Source organism: Simochromis diagramma, unplaced genomic scaffold (assembly GCF_900408965.1).
Source record: "Simochromis diagramma unplaced genomic scaffold, fSimDia1.1 OVJJ01000421.1, whole genome shotgun sequence".
NCBI classification, from domain to species: Eukaryota; Metazoa; Chordata; class Actinopteri; order Cichliformes; family Cichlidae; genus Simochromis; species Simochromis diagramma.
Genome location: NW_024387250.1, coordinates 10,361,147 through 10,385,019, shown reverse-complemented (window position 1 = coordinate 10,385,019; position 23,873 = coordinate 10,361,147). Strand labels below are relative to the sequence as shown.

At 40.6% G+C, this 23,873-nt stretch overlaps 1 protein-coding gene across 5 annotated transcripts in view; it reads right to left on the bottom strand.

Annotated features, from left to right (window-relative positions):
• Positions 1–23,873, bottom strand: part of phactr2 (phosphatase and actin regulator 2) — a 46,578-nt gene that overhangs the window by 3,670 nt on the left and 19,035 nt on the right. For 2 of the 5 annotated variants that reach the window (XM_040001331.1, XM_040001335.1), the window contains exons 2-11: positions 13,101–13,286; positions 12,182–12,256; positions 11,799–11,939; positions 6,510–7,047; positions 6,111–6,292; positions 5,190–5,346; positions 4,769–4,824; positions 3,300–3,361; positions 2,852–2,989; positions 1,326–1,402 (exon numbers count right to left, since the gene is read on the bottom strand). In XM_040001331.1, coding sequence (XP_039857265.1) covers positions 1,326–1,402; positions 2,852–2,989; positions 3,300–3,361; positions 4,769–4,824; positions 5,190–5,346; positions 6,111–6,292; positions 6,510–7,047; positions 11,799–11,939; positions 12,182–12,256; positions 13,101–13,286 — 1,612 coding nt within the window. Of the gene's footprint in view, positions 1–1,325; positions 1,403–2,851; positions 2,990–3,299; positions 3,362–4,768; positions 4,825–5,189; positions 5,347–6,110; positions 6,293–6,509; positions 7,048–11,798; positions 11,940–12,181; positions 12,257–13,100; positions 13,287–22,891; positions 23,115–23,873 lie in introns of those variants that run through there. The other 3 variants (XM_040001333.1, XM_040001334.1, XM_040001332.1) reach the window with 3 other exon arrangements.

The window sequence follows — 23,873 nt, the reverse complement described above, 5'->3', positions numbered from 1 at the left end:
CGTGTAGATAGTTTTTCACCGGACTCTAGAAAGAAACTTATTCACATCACTGTGAGTGAGACAGATTATAATATGAACATTGTTTTATCATGTACCGTTGCTACGTTTCAGCGTGTTTTCAGGCAAAAACAGTCAAACACGAGTTTCCTCTATCTTTGAGCTGCGGCTGCTGGCTTTAGAACGAAAATGGCGGTGGTGCATTTTAATCGTGCTTTTAATTGAAGTGTTTTAACAATAGATTTAAATCTTGCAGAAAAGCATAAGTCTACAGGGTTTTTTTCCCTCTTCAAAAATATGGCACAAAGGAAAAACATTTCTGGGCATCGTAGAACAAATGACGCATTTCATTGATTTCTCAAAGGAAAATGAAAATCGTGGACCTTCCTTCAAATGTTTCCATTGTCAGACTCAAAAGAAAGGAAGCGTTCTGCTCATCTTTTTTTTTTTTTAATTTCTTTACAAAACATACTTTTGGAAAGATTTCAGTTTTAACTTTGTCTTCTTAAAGCACGTGTTCTCATTCTCATCTCATTATATTGACTTTTGTAATGAATTTGCAGGTAAGGCATCCCCTCTGAGGACTTTTGCATGTGGACTATGTTTGTGCACAAGTTGCTTTTCCTCCATTTCCAGCCCGTGTACATTTTATATCAAAGTTTTCTTGTTCCTAAATGTTATCTTGACTTCTGTGGCTCACCTTTAATAGCATTTTTAAAGTCAGATAGGGAAAATTGCACCCTGGAAGCACTTTTCTTTCTCTTTTATACTCTTCTCCGTTGCATGACCTGCCCCTCAGCCCTTAACAATTTAATAAAGTCTTGAGGCAAAAACATTGCCAGACATAATGCTGCCACTGCTGGTTTTTTTTCTTATTTTCTCTAAAGTCATAAAACAAAGTATAATAAGATATGAGGAAATAACGGTGACTCAATGTCTCTGTTCTGCATGAGTTGCAGTAACATCTCTTCTCTTTCAAAAACATCAACAACTATGTAATTTCACAAGTTCAGAAAGAGGATGTAAACAAATATTGAAAAATTTTGCGCTAGTTGTGTTTTTATTGAAAGGTTTATTAGTTCTTTTTGGTGGGCTCGGCACAGCGATAAAATAACAAATGAGAGAGGGAACCTAACCTTTATTGTCAATTATTGCCTGAGGTAAATAAACTGGAGTCGACCCAGGAGTATATCGTGACTTTAATGTGGGACTAGAACAATATAAATATTGATCAATGTGACTAATAAACAGCAGCATTTACTGTGATAAAGCGCTAATAAAGCTTCAGAGTCGGCTTAAATGGTCAATGCCATTGACCGCTTAAGTACCTGGTGAACTGTTTGCTGTCTTCATGAACCTCCATCTCTCGGCTTTTAAACTCATTCAGCTCCTTACGGATAGCAGCCTGGGGGGCAGAACACACACATACAAAGACACACACAGAAAATAACATCATTAGAAGACCAAGGCCAACTGTGCCCCCCCACCCCAATCACCTTTTCCAAGTAAGCTCATGATGCCTTTGAGCTGTTTCAATGTGAAATGTTCAGATGCTTAAGGGCTCTCATTTGGAGCTTTTAAGATGTTTACAGATAATTTCCATAAATCTGCACAGCTACAGTCTTTGCTTCGGGGAAGTAGTCGGAACTAATAGTATATGAGTTAAAAAATACGAGCAAATTACACAGCAACACAAATGATTATTCTCATTCATTTTAACTTATAAAATAATGATTTTAAAGGGATTTATTGTAATGTTTGTAACCGACTCTTCCCTCAAGCCTTACATGAAAAGTTTGTTTTGTCTGTCGTCAGTAACATCAAGTACATCCATTTTTTGACCTGGTTGTGCAGGTGATGCTGTGAAGTCGGAGGTTTATTTTTAAAGCTGTTAAGGATTTAGTTAGACGTCGCTTGCTTTATTTGCCTGTCCATTCTTTTATTTGACAGTAATGAGTTTAGATTTGTGCGATCAGAAATAATTTATATGTCTCCAAGGCTGTCTGCGGTGTGACTGGTGACAGAGATTTTACTGTACAAATGTGCAAGCAGACAGTTTACTTTGGTTTGTCCATGCATCGTTTTCCCTGTTGCCCTCTGAATGTGAGAAGATATCCTAAAATTGAATATACTGGATGTGGGCTGGAAGTCTCAAGGTCTGTATTTATGTGCTGTGCAGTTCTGAACATCAACAGCAGAGGGAAACCTTGACAAACTGCACACTTTGAGGGTCTTTATTGTCTGTCAGGATATTTTGTTAAGCCATGCTAAATATTCATACAGTGCAGATGGCACATATATGCAGTTACATACTGACTTAGTGTGAGCTAGGTGAATTTCATGTATATCATCAAGCATAAACACACAGAGACGTTTAAGACCATAATATGAAACACAACTGTGTACGCAGAAGGCCGTCCTGTTGAAACTAGAAAAAAACCTGCAACAAACTAAGACCCATACATAAATGGGTTTTTGAATTTTGGCCTGCACAAGCTCTGACCCCAATCCACCACCTTTGGGATGAACTGGAACAGCGACTGCAAGCCAGGAAACATTTAGTGCCCGATTTTAATAATGCTCTTACGGCCCAGTGGGTTCAAATTCCTGCAGCCAAGATCTGAAATGTTTTCTAAAGTCTTCCCAAGAAGTCGAGGCCGCTACAAAAGCAGATGGTTGTTCGCCATATATGTGTGATTGCATGCCAACATATATTTTAAGTCTCTAATCATCAAAGTAATCAACATCACAAATTCACAAAATTTTCACCCTGAATAGAAACTGTAAAGGTTTCATAAAGCCCTAATAAATTAAATTATATCAGGTATTAAAAAGCAGTCTACAAGAGCAGTACCTTGTCAGCAGGAGTAAGCCGTGTCCAGGGTTTGTCAGCTCGTCTGTCATAATCCTTGGCGTCCGTTACCTCCACATATTCATTAAAACGAAGAATCCTCCTAGCAACGAGCTCTGCCACCGTCGGCCTCACGCTCAGCTACACACAGATGAGAAAGGAGGAGAAAGTAGACAGTCAGTCGAATCAAATATTAAACTTCAAAATGATCTTCCCAGTATTTTGGTTAATGTCTCAGTTCCAGCTGAGTCCACTAGATGGCCTGATCTCTCTATATAAAACAGTTTCTTTCTACTACCATGACTCATAAGGTGGGGCAAAACATATTAGTAGCTAAATATAGACGTGCTGTGTACTTTCTGTTCTCTTATGTATGTATATGTGTGTGTGTGTGTGTGTGTATGTGTGTGTGTGTGTGTGTGTGTGTGTGTGTGTGTGAAATTTACAGTACCTTTCTCGTGAGCCTCCTTTTAATCTCTTGCTTAGCTTCTTGTTCCTCTGCTTCATTCTTTTCTGCATGTAGAGAACCAGCAGATTGATTTCACACCTACTATGTCTGCAACAAGTTACTGCATCTAATTATATACACAAGCTATAATTTGCAATATTAAGCCAAGTGCATGGCTATGCAGCAGTGTGGCTGCCATTACGTACACAAAAGCAAAAAGGCGAAAAAAGGGAAATCAGATGAAATCTGAACGGCAAATATTCTTGTGAAATATTCATTGAATTGCACCATATATACACACATACACACACACATGCATATATATAAACAGCTTGGTGAGGGGGCACTGGAGAAGTCAGTGACATCTAGTGGTCTCATCCAGATTGAAACAGAAGTCATGCAGGATTTATGACACCTAATCCTTCTTTCCTAGCACAACACATACACAGTGTTACTTCTCTTCCTGTGTTTAAAGGAACACATGAGAGCCTTGCATTATTTCTCATGTGCTATGATGACACTGAGGCTGTGTGCTGCAGACCGAAACATTTTAAAGTCTGCAAATCAACCTTTCAAAAATTAAATAAAATAATTAAATCAGAGGATAAAGTTACACAGATACCCAGTAAAGCTGTTGCTCTTGCTCTTGACACTTTTACATTACATTACATTATACACACAGTATTATATAATTTTACCAAATCTATTTGTAGATAAATTCTTGCCCACAAAGGGATGAACACCAGAAACAATATATCGGAACTTCCTTACCGCTGTTATGTATGTGGATATAACCACTACACGTATGGACTATGTGTATATCTGTTCTATTGACTGGGAATACAGGCATTCTTTTCACCTACAATAAAGCAGTATTATCATTGTATATTAGGGAAAGAGGTATCATGCATTTGTGCAATTAGACCAAGAACAAATATACTGATTGAAGCAATGGGCAATTCTTAAATCCATAAAAGCCTGCACGAATGACAAATTTGAACTAAACAGGTGAGACCATAATCGCTAGCAGAGTTATTTTATTCATGTTCAGTAGCATGACAAGCATGCTCGTTAGTGTGCGTTGGAAAACGAATGACTCAGACTAGCTTCTATCACTTCGGTATATGATCACCAAAGAAAATCCCCTCACAGTGTGATTGAACACATCACTCCACCGTGGGAGACACAAAGCTGCTAAAAGGCAGTAATTCATAATTTAGACAGACATATCTGTCTCATCCATCTGATTAATAAGACACGCAAGGTCGTATCTGAAGATCTGAAAGTGGCAGTAACAGATTGTGGCTGGGCAGCTGAAACAGCACAATACCGGCTTTAATGTGACCATCCTCATGATAGCTCTTGTGATATGGTTGCAGGTAGATAAATGACATAATTCGGGCTTTAAAGCATTATGACGATCATAAAAAAAAGGTGTATCACGTCACACCTCTGTCGAAGAGTGCACTTACGCTTCAGAATGTTTCTCTGCTCCAGCTCCTCTGTGGTTGGTCTTTGGCTCAGGCGTCTAAAAAGAGAAAACTGTTTACACTCTTTTTACGAGCAGGTATGGATTTAATAATTCTGCAGGCTCGTGCAGAGAAAAATCCAAAATTATCAACACTTAAGATGTTGTTTTTTGTTTACACCTTTTGTTGCTGAGAATCTGAAGGCTGTTTTAACACCAGCCAATTTGGCTCATCTGTTAGAAAAGGCCAAACTTCAGGACACATTTTTAATGTGCATCATTTGTAACAGTATACCACCCACAGCTACACCAAAATAATAAACAACAATCTCTGTTGTTATCCTAAAGCAATGCCAAGCTTGAGAAAAAAGTAACACCTAGCCACATTTTCACAGTCCACTTTGTATGTGTGTGTTTGAGTGTACCTGACTAATTTGCTGCCAATCTGCTGGCGTAGCTCGTGCCTCTCCGTCTCTGAACTCCGTGGCAGAATGTTTTTCTCTTCCAGCTCTTTCTTGCTGGGTCGGTTCCCCAGTTTAATGTTCAAGGTGTCTCGTCGGCGGATCTTGCTGGCAAGAGAGGCTAGAACAGAGAGAGAACAGGCACGGCTAGTAACAGTCTTCCGGGGGGTCAGCTGTGGATCATAATGAACACGCAATGAAGAAAATGAGACGTTTAAAAACCTGAAACATCAACAGAAAGTCCATTGTAATGATAAACAGATTAAATGCTGTTTACCAGTGCTGGTTAGTTTTGCAAGCAAAAGTTGCATCTTTGACATTTTTAACAGCATGACTGCACGAAGCAAACATTGCACCGTCACAGCAAGTTGGGTGGCTTCACAGTCTGACTGCAAACGGTTCTTTCACTTCATCTTGGGAGCAATGAGCCCTTGAGCTGAGCAGGATGTTAAAGCTATGGATGTGTTTCTGCAACCATTCAAGGGTTTATACACATCTGGTGACATGACATATTCTTTTACTGGAAGTGTCTATTCAGTAGCCATGAGCTGCTGGCCTACTGGTCAGTTCCACAACTCTGAATCAGGATACGCTGTCTTATATTAAAACCAAAGGTCATGTGTCATTAGGTAAAATATATATAAAACATATTTATTTGCAAAATAAATATGTTTTAACCATAGTAGCAGGACTAGCAGGGCTCTTTAGTTGTGAGGCAACAGTTCTAACCACTGACCCACTGCACTACATCCTCTTAAACACATCACACCCCGCCTGCTAACTGACATGTCGAAGTTGAGTTGTTTAGGTGAGCTTCTCTTTAAGTTCTGCAGCTGACGTGACTGTTGTCAAACATACTGTTTTTTTCATTGTTGTGTGACATACTGTTTGAGTCCTCGTCTTCCTCCTCCTCCTCTTCTTCCTCCTCATCCCGGTACAGGATTGGTCCGTCAGAATCAGAGTCACTAGTTTGGCTGTCTCTCGGCCTATCGGGTATCACGGTCACCTCGGCCTGCTCTGTTTTTACCCTGGGTCGCTGCGGCTTTTCCGCTTCATCCTCTGCTGACCTGCAGGAATCAATAACACAACAGTGTGACTAAACAAATTTTAATAGATTTATTGTCAATTATCTAATTTCATATAACAGCAAATCATATAAAGATTAATTTGTGACTTCGTTAAGGTTACTGTAATGCATGCTATCAAACTTAGATACAGTCAAAGTGAACATAAGGAATTCAAGCAATCAGCAACTTGCATGTACCAACTAGATTTTTACAGTACCTCCGGCTATTTTCAACAACATTCTCTGTTTCTCCTTTCTTCGTTCCACCTCCTCCTCCCTCCTCTTTTGTCCTCTCCTGTTTATCGCTCTGTGAGCTGCCGCGCGCCTCTCCATCTGCGAATGATGTGTTTTCTGTAGCAGTGTTGACATGAGACGACTGGCTTGTGGTTCCAGGAACTGCACCTTTATGGGTATCGTCACCTGCACGCGATGCGTCAGGTGAAGATTTGGGATCTTGGACAGAGTCCCCCTGAGCTCCCCCTGTGTCATTGCTTGAGACTTTAGATGAAATAGGTTTGGTGTCTGAGGAAAGGCGAGAAGATTTTAAGTCTCCAGGTGGGTTAAGAGTCTCTGCAGAGGCTTTTTGAAGTACAGACGATGAAGTCGGAGTGTCTGATTTCCGGTTGGCCTTTGCATCTGTCCTTTCATTCTGTGCTGCAGAGCCAGTGTCCTTTGACGCACGAGAACGAGGTGTGGAGGTGGAGGTGGTGGTGCTTTTTGTTGTGCATCCCGTCTTCTTTGGATGAGAGGACTTGGCTGAGGAGGACAGAAAATCAGACGTTTGTGTTTTTCTAGATGCTCTATTTTCTGAAGACATGCACAAAAACCTCCTAATAATATGCTTATACATATTCTATGTTGTAAAAGACAAATATTTATGTGTTTTAAAGTAAAAATGTCATCAGTAATATATGTAGTTAATAACATGTGTATGATAATGTGAGAATCATTCCAAAATATAAGCAATGTTTATATTCTGTTTAATGGCTGTTGGCTACTTAACCCAGGGAACTATTGCTAGTAGTCTTACACCTTCTGTTCAAGTGAAACATTTTGATTGGCTGCATGGATAAAACTGAAGCGTATAAAACGCGATGTCTCACTTTTGCTCTTTATTTCAATCAAAGTAGTTTCACCTAAAGTATGATCGGCCTTGAATTTTATTTTTCAAATGTATCACGTTTTTTGTCTAGGCTGTGCAATGCCAGAAAACGTAGCCATTTTTGATTAATACATAATCCAAGTGTATGCAGCACATATGGATTCCAATATTTACCAACTCTTAAACTTAAACATAATAGAGTAACTATCTAAACATTAGGGGTGCAACTATACTCGTATCGATATTGAACCGTTCGATACAGTGCTTTCGGTTCGGTACGCATATGTATCGAACAATACAAAATACATTTTTAATTTATCTTATCAACTTTCCTTCTGACGATGCTGTCTGTGTTGAGCGCTCAGTGGATCTGCGCTTGACAGTGCAGCCTAGGCGGAGTAGTCGAACGCAGATTCACTGAGCGCAGGGCAAGCTAGCGAGACAGAAGTTAAGCTCTCCTTGCAACATGGCAAATTGAACCTCCCCCACCCTCATTCAGATCTGGCGTTTGGAATTATTTTGGTTTTCATGTGAGGTATGACCCTGAAGGTAAGCGCGGCATGGACTAAAGTAAAACAGTATGTTGGATGTGCCACGCAATGCTCAATTACATGGGTGGGAGCTAGTGTGTTAGCGCAGTTAGCTCGTTAACGGTGTTGGCCGTCCAGCCCCACGCACGGGCGATCTGCAGTAGCTCGTTAACGGAGATTTGCCGTGTTGTGGCGTTAACGTCACTTCAACGAGATTTACACTGACAGCACTAGTGGGAACACAACAAATATGACTGCACATTTACACCGACATCATCCTAGTGCAAAGACAAGTGGAAGCAGACAAAAACAACAAGCATGCATGCTACAAACTTTACCGGAGTCATTTAGACAGCCGTTAGCACATGATCCTCCTTATGGGGACCTGATATGTTTAATATGCTGCTGAGAATATAGCCCAGAAGAAGCGTATAGTATAGCTTTTATTTTGGAAAGAGCCATTTCTCTGTAATAAACTCTCTTTTCCAAAGATGAGTGATTCCTCAATCAGATACAGGGCTCGCAAAATCGCCTGCCCAACGTCCTGGGGCTAGCGATTTTTCCAGTCGGGCTACCAAAATCTATTTCTGCCCTGCCCGTCGGGCTATCGTAGGAAGGAAAAATATATGTCAATGCTTTTGCATTCTTTCGGAAATGTAGCTGGGTAATTATGTCATTGGCATCGGTGAGCCACTGTCAATATGTGACATATTGAAATCGCGTTTGAATTTGCGCTTGTTTTTTGCTTTCACTTTGCAATCGTGCGAACTGTGTATAGAGAGCGACAGCACTGATTGGTGAGTGATGATAATTTGCGCACCAATTCCTCTGACATCGTCTTATCAATCGTTAGCTTACTATGCAAACATGACAAGTGAAATCTCCCGCAGCAAGCTTAAACACATGAGAGGTTGATCGCGCAGAGAATCACTGAGCGTTATGTGAGTGCGTGTGTAAAAGCAGCAGGATATATATTGTAGCGGGTCAGGGCTGTTCGGGGTTCTGTTTGTACAGTTATGTTTTGTTTATGTTGCCATAGTGACGGGTGACGCCCTCTCGCTGCGACGGTGTGTCCTTCCGGGGTCAGAGGGCGCCCTGTGTGTTGTTGTTGCTGTTGCTGTGCGGTTGCCGCGCTGAGCAGTTAGCTAGCGGCAGTGTTCTTCTGCAGATGTCAATAAACGGCTGTGCTCCCTGGCTAGCTCACGGGAAGCAAGACCAAACGACACCTCCGTCTCCTCCTTGTCTGAGCTCGCCACAATATTTTAGTTCTGCTGAGCCAAATAAGACAGGTCAGGGTGAAGAAGTGACAGCCAAAGAAAAGCTTACCACAAAACGGAAAAGTTATGACAAATCAGACTATAAGGCAAAAAGAAAGTGCAGCTTTATGGTTTCATGGACAAAAGAATTTCTGTGGCTGCAATATGACGAGCTAAATAACCAGGGCTGCACATAAGTGGTCCGCAGGTGCACATTCGCTGTCAAAATAAAAAACGCGCACAAGATAAGAAGTTGCAACGCGTGTTTGCGTACATAAGATTTTCAGGAGGAGGACAGACATTTCTTTAGAACTCTTAAAGATGTCGAAGAAGCTCCTTTAAGCAATTACTGTGATGTTCCTCCACCTCCAAAGAAATGTCAGGAGTCCGAACCACAAAAGAAGCGCGTATTCTCGGAAAAGTAGTTGCAGGAGGTGAGCTGGCTTCAAACAAATGATGAACGCACAGAGATGTGGTGCGGAATGTGCCGTGAAAATTTAATAAATGACAAATTAAAAAGGCATGAACATTTTTTTTTGTATCGAAAAAAATATCGAACCGTGACACCAAAGTATCGAACCGAACCGAACCGTGAATTTTGTGTGTCGTTGCACCCCTACTAAACATATCTTCTCCATTAAAACTGTGACAAACACAGAATACCTAAGGATATACTGACTATTAAAGTATCTTTTCAAGTCTATGTGAAGTGTCTTTGTGTGCTGGTAAAAACACCCTTAGGAGAGGGGGTGAACTTAGGATTTCGAAGTTATTCAAACATTAATGAAGCAACGTTTGTGCCACTTTCCTGAACACACCACAAAAGACACAAATATCCTCTGAAAGGACTGCATGAACATCACATGCGGTGTTCTAAGTTTCGTTTAACCATGCTATATATTGCAGCACAGACACACACACATATACACAGGAAGCAGGGGGATGATCATGCCCTGGCATCATGCTAGTGAAACCACACAAGCTCGTCAGATTGCTCTCTCTCTCTTTCTTGTTAAAGTGGCGATGCTACACTGACCTCACTCACTTTTCTTGCTCAGCCCCTCTGACACACACACAAACACACAAACACTGCAGACATTTCTAGAGGTTCACAGATAAATCTTTACTTCTGCTTTCTTAGAAAACAGGCAGATATTGTAAATGAAATGCTTTTTATAAGGAAAGCACATCGTGAAGAGGGAGAAAAGGGGAAATACTAACCACTTGACAGAAACTTCAATAACATTTGCACGAGTGTGCACATAAAGCCATGCTTAGAAGGAACAAACTGCTTAATAGTGACTCCTATTTTCCTTCCAACAGTGAGAGAAGGGCATTCTCCATGCGGGAATGAGGGAAGGGATGAACACTGACAGGCCAGCTGGTTTCGGTTCTAACTATCTGAACTTACCAGTCCCGCGACCAGTCGTGTTAGTGTTCCGTGGGGGGTTAGCTTTAGCCTGTGTGGACGACCCAGTCTTGACAGTGGTTTTAGTTGTCTTTTTAGCCCCAGAGGCACCATCCTTGTGCTTTGCCGTGGCTGCGGTGCCTACCGGCAGGTTTGGATGATGCGGGCGGAGTGGCGCTTGGCTGTTTTTTAGCTTGAGTCTCTCGAGGTCGCGCCTGATTTGCCCGGGTGTTAGAAAGGTCTGATACTAAACCTAAATAGATGAGAGGGAGTAGGAAGGAAAAGTGCAGCAGTAACAGGTTAATATAAAGGCTGGAAGCAAGATAAAAGTTGCTGATCTGTGCAAACTGATGCACAAATAGAGAGGTGGACAAGCAGAGACAGAGGAGAAAATGAATGATACAGAAAGTGTATGACAGAGCTGATGATGAAGGGCTCTTGTACAGCTTTTCCAGAGAACTGATAGATAATATGTACCCATTAACCTTCCCAGGCTCCAGGGTAGGCGATAGTATGTGTGTTCAGTTGCTGTACTTACAGAGTTTGTTGCCTTTGCCTTTCTGATTATTGACAAATGAACAAACAAATGGCTACAAGTTCAATGCTAACAGGGTTGAGTTGAAAACAGCACAACACTTAAGCAGCATCAGACACAAGAACAGTGGCCTGTCTCCTCAGGGAGAGAGAGGCATTAGGAGGAGAAGATACAGCTCTGTTCAAACTGTGAATGCCTATTGCAGGCTGATATAATGGGAATATCTATCTGAACACATTAGACCCGCTCATTGATCCCACAGCGAGTTCAATGTCAACCAGAAAGCTGCTGCAGATACTAATGCATTCCACAGCCCAGAGGAAAAGACATCAAAGCACCTAAAAAAAGCTACAATATTTAGATCCAGTATATAAAAATGGAACAGTTCAAGGGCCGAAAAAGCCCCACATTCCACAAAATGTGAGTTCTCTGTAGAAGAGTAAAGTTTTCTCAGCATTTAGCAGGTCTCTAGCGACAACCGTTTCTTGCTTTAATTTTCAAACAAATAACAACAATGCATCTATATATAATTCTTCAGTATATGCAGGTGGAAGACTGTTACCCTGGGCTTGTAACTTCAACTAGTACAGGAATCTGATGGTTAGAGACTCCAACCAGCCCTGGATTACAGGCCAAAGTATGACAAAGGTTATATTGTGACTGGTCCAAAGGTTACCTGGTTTCTCCTCAGTTCTGACCGGCCCAGTTGCCTGTTCCTCCCGCAGTGTTTCTTGAGACTCAATGTCGACTTTGACTTCCTCTGGCGTCAAACTGGATGTGGCATGGCCGTTCAGATTTTCACTGATGACTGGTTCATCTAGGGGAGAAGAAATAAAAGCTGCTTTTTAGTCATTTTCTCCATCTCCTGATATGACACAAACAACATGTGACAAAGTAAAAAGGCTTTGAAGTGTAAAGAACAATAAAAAACATGTTAAGATGTGTCTTACAAGGTGAATTGCTTTGCTTTGTAATAAGTAAATGTCATAATTTGGGAAAGAAGAGGTGTTACATTCAATGTGTTCTTGAGCATGGATTTGACTGAGACATAGGACAAACCTTGGTCTGGGATGAGAACTCCTTTCTTGATGAGCTCCTCCCTCGTTTGTCTAGTGGAGATTTTTCTCTCTAGAACTGAAAGACCAACAAGCTCAAGTTCAATATATTTATTCGAACACATCAACAACACAATGCCAAACCACATTTTACACAGTTTGCAACTGCGTGACGTTGAAATAAGAGACGGGGTGACGAACGGGCCTGCCAACAATCCAGACCTGTCACCCCATGTAAACATTTTGCACATTAAGAAAAGAAAAATGTGACAAAGGAGACCACATAATGTTAAGTAAACGAAATCCTATATATAAACAACTGTGTGAATATATTTTATACTGTTTTCTAATAAATGTGGTGTTTAAATTACTTGTAAATCACCACAATCTGCTTTTACTGACATGGAAATGTAGTTGTGTACTGATCTCAGACCCCTCCCCCCCGAAAACTTTGACACCAATAAATAATCTAATTATAAAGAAAGAAGTTCTACTTCCCAGTTAGCACCTTATATATCCCCTACCGTTTTCTAAACTGTCCTGAGCGCTAGCATTAAAGGGACATAGAGGAACACAACTTTCATACAAACACAGGAAAAGCAAAAGATAAAACCTAGCAGCTTTCAGGAAAAAGAGTCTCTGGTTTTTGTATTTACCTCTGTCTCTCTTTATTTCCCAGCCAAACCCCTGAGGAATCAATCAGCAAGAACTACAAACAAACCATTCACTCTTTTCCTTTTAAAGCTCTTCTGGGAGCAACAGTGCTCCATTTCACGCGTAATGTTCCACACAAATCCAAAAATGCAATCTGAGATATTGACCAGACACTTGATTGAGGAGAACAAATCAGAAACGACTCATCAGCTTGTTGATACAGTGTCATTAACATACACATCCACACACGGACACACAAGACGTTCTACCTTTTGAAAGATCCTGGAACTTGTCGCTGGTCTTCTTCTTCCTCCACTTCCAGGGTTTGAAAAGTTTGCCCAGGGTTGACAGCTTGCCTCGCTGCTGCCGTGATGCATGGGCATTCTGGGCATTGGCAGAGCTGTCCACCGCCACGTCGCAGCTGGCCAGAGATGTTGATTTCTCCAGTCCCTCAACTAGAAGACACGAAAGCAGAAATGCATGTAAATAAGAGAAAAGCAATATCAGCGTGCAACCCAGGCAGGGCCCTTATATTTGCATATTATCCATAAGCCTTTGCAGCCTTTCTCTAGGAGAGCTGGTCTCTCCTACAACGAATATGCAAAGATAATCCTGCCATCTGGGCACAGGAGATTCTTATTCTCAAGACCAACACTTCCAATTTAAATAAAAATAATAATACTGGACCTTAATTTCAGTCAAACTAGTTTATTTTAACTCCTTCATACTGCACAATACTACAAGTATAGGCCATCTATGATGTACACATGTGTTATATGTTATAAAACAGATTTTTCTGCCTTTCTAATACTCCTTCTTCTTCTGTGATATACTGAACAGCCTGAATCCCACCCTTCAAATTACTCAACTGAAATGATCCGAGAAGGTGAAGGACCCTCTTTACTTGAAGTGCTCTCAAACATATGCAATCATCTGACCCCCTTCCTTCAGGTCACAGCAACATGATGCTCAAAATAGAGTCATAGCACTTAAGATTCATTTTTATTCCTGTAGCCATTTAAAGGACGACAGGAAAAATGGCTCTCTTAACATAATGGAAGCTTCCACAGGACTTTATCTGGCTCTATAGTTTGCATTTTTTATGTGCAGGATTATAGCGGTGTTTATATTTTCAGTCTGTATTTACTGGAATTGTGTTTATATTTTAATAGTGTAGTGTTATTTAGTATTATACACATCTCTTTAACAAGTGATTACTGGTGTTTACTGCTGAAGGCTTGTTCCTGTCAGTTTCCCGATAACGACCGCCTATATTATCAGGAAACTAAAAGCTTTAAATGAAGACAGATCCACACACGTTTTTAAGATGGAGTCAGCAAGTGTTAAAAAAATGCTGAGAAATAGTCATATTTGTCGCGCTCTACAGGTCAGTCAGGGGCGAATATTTGTTTTTAACAGTATTTGCAGTGCGTGCGCTCGTGTGTGTGTCTTGGCGAGATCCTTGTCCTCCCACAGCTCCTCCTCTTCCTGCTGAAAGATTAGAAGCGCTGTGAAACTTCTGGGATAATGTCGACAGTGTGTGCAAGTGCGTGTGTGTGTGTGTGTGTGCAGGAAGCTTACAGAGGAAAGAGAGGTGGTGTGTGTGATTCCTCAGATTTAAGCAGAGGAAGGCTTTTGTTTTTGCAGCTACGTAACACTGCTGAATCACCGCTGACTCTATGGAGCTCAGCTAGCGGCAAATGTGTATCATTTTTTCCGCAAAAAACTTTTGAGTAATTTATGTCTTTTTTCATATTTGCACTCCCGAAGAAAAGGTCAAGTTATTGCTGCTTGTAGGAAATGAAGTTCAGCGATGTGGAAGTATTTGAAGGAGCACAGAAGTGCTCTTAAATGACAGAACAGCCCCAAAACCATGCCTTTATGAACGCATGGCGCAACATAGAAGAGCCGGTTCCACGGGACTAACTCGGCCGTCCATCTGCATCTAAAGGGAAATGGTCACTTTTTTGAAGATGCCAATGTTCACATTTTGGACAGTTTAAATGAGGAGTGAAAGAAGCCATCTATGTCCACTGTGAACGACCATCTTTGAATAGAGGTGGTGGTTTATGACACCAACTGACTGCCATCTCAATCCAGTTCTGAGATCCCTTCCCAGACACCTTGACGACCATTCACATCCTGTGCCATTTGACCTCAGGAAATCACGTGATAGGGTGGGGTTAAGTTTCACGATGAGCTCACCCGAAACCTCGGCTGATTGTGACCTACACTCGTTTTCACACCTTGGCTCGTGTGATTAGGTCGAGGATCAATAGGGGGTCCATGACCCTCTCAGGGACACTCCCACAGAGCTTAAATCTGGGACTCTCCATCATTTGACTGAGAGCCTTCACAGACACTGTGCTGAACACTTTATTTTTATTATATTAATATATTTAAATGCAGTCAGACTAAGTAATAATAGATGTTTGGAACATTAATCAGCCATGTGCAGAAATTAAAAGTAATTACAAAACATCACACCTACAATTTGCATTACATAAAAAGCCTGGCTCAAGTTCAACTTCAGCTGATATGTCTTCAACACAATACTTGGATGTTTTTCACATGAAGTCATGGTGGTTATTTTCTCCAATTATGTGGACAGCTTCAATTAATTCTGAAAACAAAACTTTAAAAGATGCAAGATCAAGTGCACGATCCAGGATCCTGGTTACACTAATCCATAACAATTTGTATTCTGATTGGCAAGAGGAAATATACTCATGAGCGCAACCTACATTTGTTGACATGGCAGCAGCCTGGTTTAAAAAACTAAAAAAAAAAATACAGAATCATCGCAAAACCTCAATAGCCGAAGGCCAGGGACTCTCATGTCATCTGCAAACTGAGATAAACGCAATTATTCAAGGGAGACGATTCAAGGGAATTCATTAATTCATTCTTTCAAGTGCATTCTTAGAGAACTCCTAAATTTGCAAATGCTAGCTACACATGGAGGCAATCACTATGCCTGCTCAATAAAAATAATAATGCATTCCCACTCAGCTCATGTCACTCTAAATACCTGCTGACAAGAAAACAATAAAAGTTGGTTGAAAACAGAACAGTGCAGTGTCAGTACTGTTTAAGATGCTTATGCAGCCCCATTGTCAGCAAAAAAAAAAAAAAAAGAAATCTGCCAGATTTCCACCAGACCAAAGCTTAAAAAACACTCAGCTTAGCTGACCAGATGATCCAGATGTTCATTTTGGCAGTAAAGAAGTTAAGTAACCATTTGCCTAACAGCAACTAAAGTCACTCAGTCAAGCATTTCCTGGCTAAGCAGATCTAGTGGGTCAAATCCATTTCATAACCTTCAGCTCAATTGAAAACTATCAATACCTTGATGATTGGTTGGCTCTCACCAGCATTGGCAGATAGCTGATTCGCACTCTGCACAGATGGACATGGGCTAAAACTGATGAGTGTAAACTATCTCTGACTGCTGCTTACTGCTGATGAAGGATCAATGCATTGTTTATTCACACGCTGTGAGTAATTAAAGTCTACATAAGTGTACATTTTTTTTCTACTAGTGTTGTTTATTTTCACACGGTGATGAGAAAGTCTCTCTTTTTCCCCTGCATTACTGAAGCTAACGTAAATGTGCATCGATCAAAATATTTGTTGGAACACTGTCAATTAAATATGATTAAACCAAATTCACACAGGTTTACAACTAACAAACTCTTAATATCTAACAAATAATATCGAATCTTCTTATTCTGTCTATAAATTTAAAGACAGTTTTGCAGGTTTTAAAACATTTGGTGGTCTTTAGCAGATCTAAACTAAATAAAGTAGGATTATTATAACAAAATGATGAACGTCTATCGTTTCTTCTCGGGTTAGGGTTAGGGTAACACTTTAGGCTAATGTGTCATTAGCCTAAAGTGTAAAATGAGGGTCAGATAGTAAGAAGTAATATAACTAGAGCAATATAACCATAACAAAGCACTCTGCTTTGCTAAAGAATGCTCGTAAAATCATAGTTTCATTATTGCTCCCAACAGTATTGTGATCACCTTTATCACATCGAGTGCTCAAGGACAAACATGTACATAAAAACAATGGCAGTAAAGAGTGAAGACATGGAGAAGTGCAGCACAGAGCCCCCTACAACTCCCCTCAGACCAATGTAGCACCCTCTTTTTGCACACACACATACTTTGCATACACACACTCATTTCCTGTTCCTGTGTTGATATCAAATCACAACAATAGGTGCATTTCAGCAGCTACTCTGTACCGCTAACGATGGGAAAATCGGTAACAGCGATTATCATCACCATTAGGCCAACTATCAAACTTCCAGTGGGAACCAAACAGGGACAATGGATTGACTGACTACTTGCTGAGAAAAGAAAATGAAACGAAGAGGCAAAAGAAAACTCACTGCTTAGTTTAGAGAAGAAACAAAGAAAATCATCAAAAGAGATTCATCTGCTTCCCATTTTTCGGAGCCGATTGTAATACAGTCTTTTCAAATTTCTGGTTTCACAGTTATGTAATTATCATAAGGAAAGGGGAAGATTTGAGATTCATGCTGTGTCGTGTAGCAATGCAGGGAATCTAAAGCCTTAAGTGCTTACACTTACACTGAATGTGTTCAACGGCAGAGATCTCACAAGTACAACAATACGTCATCTTTTCCGAGAAAATTACACCTACAGTTAATTTATTGTTCTCACCTCACTCTGCAGAAATTCCAATCATTCCGTCCCCCAAACAACTGACCAGAGGCTGATGCTTGGAGGCGGGCAACCGTTAAATAACTCTTGATTTCCATCTTTATGTATACGACTATTATCGACATTTAAAGAAAAAAAAAAACTTGGCGATTTACTGTAGCTACATTGTAGTGGAACAGAAAATAGTGAATATACGGTCGATATTAGCTACTTTAACAATTTCTCCACAGTAATTGAACCTGCAGCTGCAGGGTTGTTGTTTGTTCTTTAGTGAGAGATTGCATGATGGTTGATTATTTTATGTTTTCACTGGGATTCAAAATGTATAGGAACCAGTCCTAAGGGTGCACTGTTCCGGTTAGAATAGAATAGAATAGAATTCAACTTTATTGTCATTGCACATGCACAGGTACAGGGCAACGAAATGCAGTTTGCATCCATCCAGAAGTGCTTTAGTGATATAGATATATTACAATATATATTAGCAATAATATAGATATGTGAGTATATTACAGAAATGGTATGTTGTGAATATTCTATAACTATAAGTATGTACAGGCTGTAGTGAGTACAAGCTATGTACAGGATATGAACAGGATATAAATATGAAAAACTATACAGAATATGAAATTAGATGTCATTAGATGTCACTAACAAAAAGACAGAGGTGGCGCTAGAGGTGGAGCTGGACTTGGCGGTGTTGAAAATGCTAAGATTTTTACTGGGAGTGGCTAAGAGGGAAATGATTAGAAAGTAGTATATCAGAGGGACAATCCAGCTTGAGCTGTTTGTGAACAAGATGGACCTGACACGTGCAGGGAAAGGACACTGGACAAAGCCTGTTGAATATGGAGCTGCCATGCAGACAGAAAAGAGGAAAACCTCAGAAGAGTCATGGGTGTAGTGAAGGAGGACATACAGTGTTAGTGTGACAGAAGAAGTTGCTCGCTTGTGTCCGAGATGGATCTGATAATCTGTCAGTGAGCTGATTTGGCAACTTCTAAATAAAACGGCTAAAAAAAAGAGGACGATCTCATTTATCTGTACTTGTCTCATTTCAGCACAGTTTGAGAATTTCTAGGTTTGTGAACACTGTGACGGCACCTTATGGGACTAGCGATGTATACTATACCAGCGGTCCCCAACCTTTTTTGCGCCACGGACCGGTTTATGCCCGACAATATTTTCACGGACCGGCCTTTAAGGTGTCGCGGATAAATACAACAAAATAAAACTAGTACCGGTACCGAAAAAAAGAAGATTTATTCATAACACACGTGAAAAGACCCAGGAAACCGAGTTAACGATAAAAACAATAACAAAATAACGCTGAAAACCGGTAAAAACCCTGAAAACCATACATTTCACACTTGAGCCTCAACTCTCGCGGCCCGGTACCAAACGACTCACGGACCGGTACCGGTCCGAGGCCCGGGGGTTGGGGACCGCTGTACTATACTGTATACTGTAAACTGGGGAGGCAGGATTAAAAATAGTTGGAATAACCAGTCTTTGGGACTCTATCGCTTGTGTTAGTGCTGCTTTTTTTTTAGCTTAGCCTATGCCCCAGAAGACACAATATATATATATATATAAAACTTCTTTATTGTGAAGTGACACTGGGTAAAATGAAAACAATATTTGAAACAATATGAAAACTCTCCACTGCACCCACTGTATGTGCTTCTTTTGCTACTTTTTAAATGTTTGATTGTTTATTTCGCGCTTGTTCCTCTTTGTGGTGAACACCACAGTTGTCCCATTCCTGTTCAAGCCCACTGACACGTCTACATAGTCAAATATAACGGTGACAAATATAATACATTGAGGCAGACAATGTTAGTTTACTGTATGTGCAGAAATAATGCTCAACGACTGCTACATCAAACACAGCAAACGTTTTAGCTGTTCATTACATTACACAAACAGATAAACACCACTGCCAATCTTATTTGCCAATAGGTCGAACACTGTCAACAAGGTAAGTACTAACAGATAACAGCTTTAAACATGTTGACTTCTTTTCAACTAAAAAAATTTTTTTGTTTGTTTTTTTTAAAGTCAATCTTGCCAGGCCTTAATCTATTGTATCTATTAAGAAAAATATACACCATCATAAATCAACAAAATCAGGTTTTAGGAAACCAAATCAGAGGAATTAAGATCTTCAGTTCATCAATCTGCTGTTTAACAGCAACATATGTTATGCTGTCAGTATTTGTTGTAACTGACAGTTGCTTTAAAATAGTGCTGTATTTGATCTCTTGAAATTAAACTGTGTACCTCCTCTAAATCTCAGTTTAATTCTGGGACGTTGTTACACATTACAGATGCTGACTCCACTCCATTGTTCCACAATGAATTTTACACTGAAACAGCTGAAATGCAATGTCATGCAAAATGGGTGAGTCAGGACTTGGATATTTTGCAGCTGGGTGGGATAATTAGAAACAACTTCAGAGACAGCAGACGACCAAATAAAAGAGACTTCAGTTGCCAGTTGCCTTGACAAACTGCAAAGTCTTATATGTATCGCCTGATATAATATTTAAGGGTAAAAGAGATGTATTGTGACAGAGCCAGCAAACTCTTTTCAGACATTATTGCCTGAACATGTGTTAAGGAGGAGGGAAAAGGGAGAGGCTTCCTTCCTTCACTCCAAGTCACCGGGGAGGGAAGAAGCAAGCGTCACAAACAGAGGAAGAGGGATGGAGGGGGAGAAAGAGGCAAAAAGAAACAAAGGGAAGAAGAAAAGATGAAAGAGGGGAAACACAGGGGAAAAGGGACACTGAGGTGGGGCATGAGAAAATGTGGGATTAAAGAAAGAAGGAACAGGGAAAGGAAGAGAAGAAGACAAGGCAACAAGAGGTGCTGGACAAGAGTGGAGGGAGGGAGGGGCGCTGGGCTCTGCAGTTTTAACACTTGGGTCATTTCTTCCAAATCTTTCTCCAGCAAAGGCTGGAGAAGCATTATAGAGCTCAACTCATGATACTTGCACGACTTCAAAGCTCAGGCTAAGTCTGGAGTAACAGAGCAAAAAGCAGTCAAACAGGAAACCGACCATGTTTTAACTTCGGTAGAGAAGCTCAGAGATCTCAGTATTATGTTAATGATCTTTCAATAAGACCCTGAGAGAAAGAATTCCACTTCTGCTCTTAGTGCTGTAGATTCAGCATTTAAAGCACACCACCTCATTATGAAGTCGTAATGTAACCATGCAGGACGTATAGATCATTATTATAGCCACCAGGTTCCTTTGCATGTTGACTAAAGTGCATTACAGTTGAGTCTGAGTTTTAGTTTAAATGCTGACAGAGCCATAAAACAGATTTAGTTTTGTTTTCATCCAGAGTCATGTGTCTCATCCTCTACCTCACTGCCTTTAAGCCTTCCCATAAAAAGTGTGATTGAACGTGAAGTGCCTACCTTTATGGCTCAACGAACCGACCAAGGTCTACAGGTGGAAAAAAAAGGCTTTGATTGTAAAAACAAAGCATTCGGGTTCAGTATTTGCCAGTGTTGCATATGAAAAAAGCTGATTAAAATGACTCTGGGAATTAGATACACAAAGAACTCCAACAGATTAACCAATGAACAATCAGTGCTGCAGTTTAGTATGCAGATGAAAGAACACAAACTACTCTTTTTGTTCAATCTGTAGCTCATAATAAGCTTCAATGTCATTATAAAGCTGATAAACACTTGATGGTTAGACTGTTTCATTTAAGAGTATTTTTTTCCTTTTCTTTCTATTAGCTTCAGCTTCATAATCTGCATGATTCCTAGTTTGAAATGATAACTTCACTTTTTCAGGGCCTTTGGTGTTGCCCCTCAGACTGCTTTGAGCTGATAGGAAGGCAAGAATAACCCAAATGACCACTTGTTTTAACTTCAAGTATCTAAAAGAGCATCTCTAAAAGTACAACATATGCAACCTTGCAGCAGATGGGCTACAGCAGCACAAAACCACACGGGGTGCCACTCTTACCAGCTAAGAACAGAAAAATTAGGCTCCAGTTTGCACAAGCTCACCAAGAGAAGATCGGACACACATTAACTGGTCTGAAGACGTTTTGATTCTGATTGCAGGGTTAGAACTTAAAAACTTTGAAAGCGTGGATACAGCCTGTCTTGTATTAATAGTTCAGGCTAGTGACAGAGGTCTAATAGTGTGTGGTATAATGTCAGTCCATACTTTGGGTCTCTGAGCGCCATTTAAACGCCACAGCCTACCTGAATATAGTTGCTGACCATGTACATCCCTTTATAACCAAAGTGTAAGCATGCCCCGCTGCAAAGTTCAGATCATCTCAAGATGATTTCTTGAACATGACAATGACACTGTCAAATGGCCTCCACAGTCACCAGATCTCAACCCAACTGAGGTCTTGGGACACAGTGAAGCAGGAGATCCACATCACTGACAAATCTTCATGATGACTGCATGATGCTGTCATGTCATTATGCACCAAAGATATGTTTCCAGCACCTCGCTGAATTTATGCTACGAAGACTTAAGGTAGCTGTAAATGCAAAAGGCGGTCAAATCCAGTACTAGCATGGTGCACCTAAAAAACTAGAAAGAAATCTGAAGAAGTCTTCATTAAGGAGATAATTAACTCACTAAGGAGTTACATTAATCCATAATTTAAATAATAACTGGTTTAAACGTAGCTCAGAACTCCAGCACTTCTCATTTATCCAAAATTAATATCTTTTGTAATATTGCATTTCTTGCTGCTCTTCATAAAAATGACCAGGCCTACTTGTTGACTCACTGAGTGCTGCTCAACAGCTTCGTGACTGTATTTACTGTGCTCAGATAGACATCTCGATCTGGGGTCTACTGTAGGGGCAAATGGTTACAAGTTTAATCTGCGCTCCTTCCGATCATCTCGACCAATGTCAAGTTGGCTGCTAAATACATAAAGTCTTCATTACCTAGTTACAACAAGCCAGCCTTTTAAACAGCTCTTGGGTTATACAACACTGCATCCTGTTTTAAGACAGGCTGTTTCACTAGTTTTTCTTTCTGCTATACAACAGTTGGTTGGCAGAGCCAGCGATAAATTTAGAAACCCCCTACACACACACACACACACACACACACACACGGCGTAAAATGATGCAAGAATAAAATGAACACACATCTATTTAGCAAACTTCCACTGGCGTTAACGGTATTTAGCGCTGCGCTTTGTTTGAACTGTGTCGAAGTTATGCGACAGAAATGTGAAAGAACGAAAACAAAAAACGAGAAGACTTCCTGAATAAAGATAGCGGATTGTGTGTGAGAGAGACAAGAGGAAGGGAGACTGCACACTGCACGTATACACACACACCACATGTACACACACACTCACCGCTTGCAGTCTGAGACACGGCAGACACGGCGGTCTGACCCATATTCGGCTTGAGCACCGGGCCGGACCGGGCCCCCGAACCCGCTATCACGGCTCTCTATCTCCGCATAAACCCCGTCCTCCGCCGCCAAGCAAGTTCATTTCAAAAAAAGAAGTTTTTACGCCGTGATGGCTCAGTCACTGGAAACTTGGTTCACTCTCTCACTCACTCTCTACTACGTCGTAACTTCCCCTCCCTCCACCACCTCCTCCCCGCCTCCTCCTCCTGTGAGCGGCTGAAAATGCCTCTCATTCCTCTATGCAGATTAGGGACGCTGCTGGGGTCAAAGGGCGAAGGGGTCCGACACTCTCAGCCGCTGGTTTACATCGGCCCAGATCACGAAATGATGGCACTAACCTAGAACTGCGCTCCAGTGAAACTTGAGGTGAATGTGACTCAATTACATAACTATTTTCACAAACCAATATTGTAGCCTTAGTGCATTACACAGCTTTTGTTAAAATTCATATTGTAACTATTGTATCTATCTAACTTTTGTGTATTGTCTTCTTTTTTTTAACCACATTATGCAGTCATTTGCAGTATTATCACACATGTATCCTTGTCACACTTATATGTTTCATATCATCAAACAAATTTTAATATTAGAGAAAAAAATAACGCCAGTAAATACAAAATTAAGTTTTTTAATTGCAATTTTATAGAGTATTACAATTATCATTGGGCAGCAGGGTGGCATGGTGGTTAGCACTGTTGCATAAGAAGTTCCTGGATGCAATTTCACAATTTCTGTATGTTCAGCCCTTGGTCTGTTTTTCAGACATTTGTGGAAGAAGACATAGTTTTAAAGAGCTCCCTGAATTTGAGCTATCATTCTACTGTCACAACAAGTCCGTTTGTGAGATTTCTTCCATCCTAGCTATTCCGCAATCACTTGTAAGTGTTACTTTATCAAAGTGAAAGTGTTTCGGAACCATAGCA